This window comes from Cinclus cinclus, chromosome 6 (assembly GCF_963662255.1).
Source record: "Cinclus cinclus chromosome 6, bCinCin1.1, whole genome shotgun sequence".
Taxonomy (NCBI): Eukaryota; Metazoa; Chordata; class Aves; order Passeriformes; family Cinclidae; genus Cinclus; species Cinclus cinclus.
Window position 1 is genome coordinate 6,770,394 of NC_085051.1, and position 6,934 is coordinate 6,777,327.

A 6,934-nucleotide genomic window follows, 5' to 3' on the forward strand; every position below is an offset into this window, starting at 1 on the left:
AGGCTCTAGAAGACACATTTTGCTCTCTCCTCTCACAACTTCGATGGCAATTGTTGCACACAGAGAACTTTCCGAGTAGTGGAGTTTTGGGTCCATTTAAAATCTCTGTATGCACTATCAGGGGTAACACCGCTATGAAAGGGATGGGCGGTATTTTCTTCCGACTGTTTTTAAGCCGCATCTCTTTGCAGATTTAGATGAGGTTATAATTACTACAAGAATTTAATTATAAAACATTAATTCCTTCCCACTTCTGATAATTGCACCGGGTGGTTTCCTTGGGAATAGCTACAAGCAGCACGGAGAAACGTGCCCCTCAGCACGAGGGAAGGAGCGGTACCCGGGGACCAAGAACAAAGCCTTCGCAAGGAGCAAGAAGCGGCACTCGGGTCGCGCAAGGATGGAGAGAGCGGAGCCGGCACGGCACCGGCTGGAAGAAGGCGCTTGCAGCGGCATCGCGACCGTACCGCCGCACCCCGCGCACCGCCCGGACCCGGACCCGCAGCCGGACCTGGACCCGGACCCGCAGCCGGACCCGGACCCGGACCCGCAGCCGGACCCGGACCCGCAGCCGGACCCGGACCCGCGCCGCTCCCCGTCCCCGTCTCCTCGGGGCGCGGCCCGCACGCCGCTCTCCAAAACTTTCCCACGCCTGCCCTCAGCCCCCGCGGAGCGGCCGCCCCGCCGGGAACGAGCCCGGCTGCGCCCTGCGGAGCTCCGCGCCCGCCCCGCTCGGCGCTGCGGGGAATGCCCGGCTCCGCCGGCACGGCCGGGCGGCTCCCCCCGCCGCCGCCGCAAAGTTTCCGCCCGCCCCCGGCGCGGCCCGGCCCTTGCTCCCCGGGGAGGCGGTCGGGGCGGACCCCGGCCCCGTCACGGACCCCGGCCCCGGCCCGGCCCCTCACCTGCCCCGGTGGCGGCCGCACACGCCCAGAGGAGCAGGAGGAGACCCATCGGCGCGGCGCGGGCGGCAGCGCCCGCTCGCTCGCTCCCTCCTTCCCTCCCCGGCCGCCGGCAGCTGCTGCGGAGCCGCACCGAGCCCAGCGGAGCCGAGCGCAGCCTCCGCCGCCCGGAACGGAACGGAACGGAGCGGAGCGGCTCCGGGAGGAGGCGGTGGCAGCTCCGCCCGCTGCCCAGGCGCGGCCCCGACGCCCCCGCAGCGGGGGCTCCCCGCCCGCCCCCCGCCGTGACGCGCGGCCCCCCCGGGCCTCGCCAGCGCCGCCGCCCGGCCACGGCCGCGCTCCGAGCGGAGCGGCCCCGGTGCGGGGAGCCCCGCATTGCGCACCGGCCCCGCTCCCCGGTGCGGGAAACCTCCCCAGCCCCCCACCCCGAGCCACAGGGACCCGCCGCCCGCCTGCTGCTCGTCCGAGCGGGTGCGAGGCGCGGCGGATCCGGGGCGCCTTCCCCTTCTCCTCGGTGGGAGAATCAACCCTCATTAACTATTTACTCTTAGTAATAATTAATGCCGTGTATGAATAAACAAAAAAGTTACGAGGTATGATATAGAAACCTGCGCCGTTCCTCGGTTTCTCGCCTGTCCTTGCTCAACTCCCTTAACTGCGCTTTCGTGCCTCTAGCGTGTAAAAGGGAGGTAAAGTATTTAAAGATACTCCGTGAACCATATGAGAATCTGCTCTCGTAGCCGTTCTAAAACCTGTCTTCAAGTATTTCTTCGATCCAGCCTTTTAATTTGGCTCGCTGCTTGGCAAGGAACACGCTACCACCACATGCCTCGGTTGTATGCAATACTCTTCACTGCAGAACACCTGATTTAATTTTCAAGGACACTTTACTGGTCCTTGATGATGTTCCCACCCCACCGAACGGGAGCAGAGATTTCCAGACTGGACCTACAGTTGCAAGCCCCAGGATTACCCTCTCTGCTGCTTGCCCTCATCGTGATTTTGTGCTGCACAGTGCAAATTCCAGCCATCTTAAATGTTAAATAAGCTGTACATTTGGACAAAGTTAGGATGACACCATAAAAATCATGCCCTTCTTAAGGGTGCAGTTGCATTCATACACATTTACACTGGCAAGAGCAAACAGTCTGACTTGGTTGCCTAATTACTTAATTAGTGAGATGTCTGGAAACAGCTGTTCCTGGCTGCCAGCAAAGTAATGCACTCCAGGAAACCTCTGGGGTGGCCACTCAGAAAGCGCATCAGTAATTTATCTCCAGTGTATCAAAACAACTTTTTTTTTTTTCTCCGAATGTAATTTTGCAGCTTCTTCCCTTCGTCTAGGGCGCCCCACAATCAGCCACGGGGCGAGAGAAGGTGCACACACATGGTGTACAAGTGTGTGTGGGTATGCACAGATGCTCTATATAACCATAGCAACAAGAGAAAGAGGCAATGGTACCTCAGCACGTGAAGACACACCCCTTTATTCCATCCTGATACCATCAGGGTTCTGCATAGCAGTTACTGTCTGATTTTCGAGATTTCTTTTTGGGGAACGGGTCTGTATATCCAATATCTGTTAGCATAGATCTGTTTCTGCTTATCTGGTAGTAAAACCAGTGTCTTATCTAGACACCAAATTGCATCGAATTCAAGTTTTCCATTTTCCGCTTGATGCAGAGTCTTAAGTTGATATACAATTTAAACTGGTCGTAGATTCTCAAACTGATCTGTTTAACCTAAGCCTGGATTAAATGCTGTTTATAAAAAATTACTGTGGGTACATGAAAAAATTTGCACCATGTTATGGGCTGTAAAGCACAGTTTCAAAGGCATGTTGAGCATTCTTATGGAAAAGAATATCCTAACCATTACTGATTTGTTTTTCTGTTCATCAGAAGCACCCAAAAGCCCACAGGTGCTGCAAAAAGTAGCACAGGCAGCTTGGTAAAAAATGGTCTGAAAAAAAGCGGGTCCCACAGTAGTGGCTCTTCCTATAGTCCAGCTCAATGCCCAAATGATCACACATTTGGAGAGCACATATGTTCAGCTGTTCTTATGGAGAAAGGATAGGGCAAAATGGATGGAAAACAAAAAAATCCCCTTCTCACAGCCAACATTATTCTTGCACCTCCCCTAATGGCAACAAATAATCTCCCTTCATTGCCAGAAAATCAGACTTTCTGATATGTTCTCATGGGAAATATAAATAGCTGAAAAGCTTGACTTCCACATAAGAATTAAAATTGTGTTCCTGGGTATTCATAGCAATCTAAAAAAATATGAAGGTACTTTTGCAAGAGTGAAGCATTTGTCCTGTAAACTGAGCTGGATTTCAGCTCAGATAATATTCCCGTGAATATTGTTCTTGCACTCTCCTTTCGTCACTGAATTGGTCACTTGGTTTTGACCTATTATTGTGAAGTTGCTAACTGTGTGGCGTTGAACTGTTAGTCCTGCCAGCTGCAAAGCTTGTGACATTTTGTAGTTTGAGGAAGGATTTTTGAGTAGGCCCAGTGTCTCTCAGAGCAGTTGTAGGGCTACATGCCACAGCTAAAATGTAATTAAAAGCACTATTACTTCAAGGGCGTCTGAATATGTGTGGACTCAGTTGACAGCTGCACTGCAAAAAAACAAAAACAAAAACAAAACAAAACAAAAAAAAAAAAACAAAACCCCAAACAAACAAACAAAAAAGCCTGCCACTTGTAGCTCATGGGGTAGAAAATCTCCTTAATTCACAAAAAAGGCTTGCATCCCTGGAAAGCCTGGCTCCACGGGGACGCTTGCGATCCATACGAGCAAAGTTTGCTTTGCGGCCAGCAGAGGGCAAGAATTAGCATCAGCACTTACACCTGAATACTGTGAAGAAGACTAGATGAAAAGGAACGGGGATTACTGTATGCCATGCTTGCCTTACCCACTGACAGATACTTGTAAAGAACTATATAATCAGTTCAGAAGGCTAAAAGCGTCCACTTCAGGGTTTACAATTACATAAGTAACTAACTAACAAATCCATCAGAGTGAAGCCTTACAAAGAAAAATAACTTGTCTACTTCTGTACAATCATGGAGCTCTTTTCCAAATTTTATTTGTGATTCCCAAACACATCATTAGCTAATGTTTGAAGACTGAAGACTGAGAAGTCTAAACTAAACTTTACAGCTGATTAATCCATTTGGTATAAGATGTGCCCTTCAACCTCTATACTGACTGTAGGAACTTCAGCACCGAAAGAGTAAAATTATTTCAGACTAAGCACATCTGTGAGCAGTGTAGTACAACACATGCCTATCTTCCAGCTGTTAAGTAACATGCATTGGTTTAAACTGTGGCCATGGTCAATCCATACAACCAAGTTAAAAGGACATGGATTTTTATCTGTTCCCATGAATTTAAAGATTTTATGCAGTAAACGCCTAATGGTGACAGCAAATTAGTGTCTCTTACTCCCAAAATCAATGAGTTTTATCATTGACTTACAGTGGTTGACTTTGAGAGTTTGACATATTCCATATGCATCAGTTTTTCCTCCTGGAAAGAATATTAATGCCACTCAGCCTTCTCTCAGGACTCTCATGATGCTCGCTGGTAACTTCAGACTTTCCCAAAATGAAATCCACCTGCACAGGTAATGCGCAAGGTATGGCTGTAGTCTTCCACCACCAGGTCCTACCACCTCCCTTACCTTACCCACACATGCACATTCCAGAGAAATGTGAGCCTAAAGACAGAACACTGCCATTCAGCTGTAGAGCAGTCTTCAGGTTCAGACCCTCGCCTGAAATGAATCATGCTCTTGGCACAAGCATCTCCTGTGGTACCACTTCGGATGGCACATCGTGTGACATCGTGCTTCAGCTACTGTATTTGGGGAAAGTTTCTCAAAAGCTCGTGTCTGCCAACAGTGAAACAGGTTGGACCAGTACCATTTCCATAGCAGGCTGGGAAAGGGGAGAACCTGCTTTCCAAATTGGTGTTGTGGCACATGGCCCTCGCCACGCAGCAGGAATTCAAACACGAGGCACAATAACACCAGAAACTGCTCCTTACACTTTCCTTCTTCACTTGCTCCTTCTTCCAGCCTCCTGTTTGTAACTCCAGTAGACACGAACCGCTCTTGTTTTTATCAGTTTAACAACCTTTAGGATAATTGAATTGATAGGATAAGAAGGATTTAAACAAATCCAGTTGGTCCTCTGTTAAGCAATCAATTGTTCTACAAGGTATAGAACACTCAATAGTTAAGAAACCAGCTATTTAAATGATACTTGTTTCTGCAGCTGTGCAACATCCCCATTTCCCAGGAGGGCTGTTTCCAGTTGCTGCTCTATGTTTCTAACAATCAAATGGATCAATTCTGAAGATACCTTAAGGCTGTGTGTTAAGTAAGAATGATGTTTGTGGTGTGTGTTGGGTGCAGAAGGAGGAGGTGGTGGGAAAAGAGGCATTTCATTCACCAGAAAAGTTGATGTAATTTCTGTTTTAAACACTGGACATTTATTTAGTCTTTAGAGCCCATACATTATTGAATAATTTTAATTTATCACATCCAAATATATTAGGCAAATATATAATACAATAAATTGCATTTGTACACATAAATACAAAATTTGAGGTAGGGCCTCAAGAATAATGATTTCTGAAATTAACGACATACAGCAACATAATATGTACTACATGAGATACATGTGATACATTCTTTGTAACAATTTTTTTTTGCACATACAGCTAATGAGAAAAAATGCAGTGATCTGGTTAGGGTACAAATCTTTATCCATAGGCAGCAGTACCCCATAGAATGCCTGTAAATATATATATATATATTTATATATGACATTACGCAAGTAATTAAGATTTAACCCATCAGCGATGGGTCTGTAATAAAGTGCCATAGGACACAGGGAGCAAATTCTCAGCTGGTGTAAATTGCCACAGCTCCAGACAAAGCTGTGGCAATTTATACCAGCCAAGCATCTACCTTACAAGGTAATACTATATAATATAAAGGACAGATAACAACGTGTTTTAGTCAATTTTCCTAACAATGGAAGATAGCTATAAGGCAAATGGTTACCTGAAGATGTATTTAAATGTTATGGGCAAATAAAATATTGTGAGCATTAAGACCCAACCTAGTTCTCACATGAGGAAAACCTTCTGTCTTTGGTAATAGGCTGCCTGAGGGTGACAAAGGCAGAAATCCCAATACCTCTTACCTGCTGCCTCAAGTCACCAACCTGAGCCCCTCAGGATCATTTTCCAGGTACCTTATATGCACACCATCCAACTGCAAACCAAGAAACAAGTGTGTCTTACAACAGCAGAACAGAGAGGCTTTCTGGGATGCCTCTGGTGAAAAAGCTCTGCTCTCTGCAACCCACAGTCCCTACAAGTCTGTCCTTGATTGCAAGAAGTGGAGCTGCAGAGTAAGAAACCAACAGGAGACCAATGACTTCCATACATGAACACTGCTTTAACACAGGAAAAAGGAAATCATATTATCCATACAACTGTACACAACAAAAAGACCAAAGGTATTTAAAATCAATCAGGTGTTGGAAGCTGATGGTAAGAGATAGTCACACAGTGTATCAGAAGCAATGATCTTCAGTGTGGAGGCACATCTAATGTGGTCATTGGAGCAGAAATGAATCAAAAGACTATTTGGACTCAATTGAAACATCATATAAAGACAATCCAAATCTTTCTCAATTAAAGGTCATTTTGTTAAACCCTTCTTTTGGAAACAAAGTGCTGCCTTGTCTAGCTGAAACACAGGTTTTGAACATTGCATATTAAAAACACTAAGAAGACCCCAAAGAAGTTGAAGATGGCAAGCATTTGCATTAGGTATAATCTTTAATGCATACAATAATGCATCTCAGCCCATCCAGAAATTCAATTTCATTTCAAAGAAAAAATATGCATCATTATTTCACCAAATTTAAACATTTTTTACTCACAAGATAGATAGATCTGAAAGTACATACATCACATTTTTACTAATATGGCTTTTTCCCCTCCTT

General features: G+C 46.5%; 1 protein-coding gene across 1 annotated transcript in view; it reads right to left on the reverse strand.

The window, feature by feature from the left end:
• NELL1 (neural EGFL like 1) overlaps window positions 1–1,026 on the reverse strand; it is a 274,747-nt gene extending 273,721 nt beyond the window's left edge. The window contains exon 1 of the mRNA XM_062494129.1: window positions 903–1,026. Coding sequence (XP_062350113.1) covers window positions 903–951 — 49 coding nt within the window. The 5' untranslated portion in view covers window positions 952–1,026. The remainder of the gene's footprint in view (window positions 1–902) is intronic.
• Between the last annotated feature and the right edge of the window lie 5,908 nt (window positions 1,027–6,934).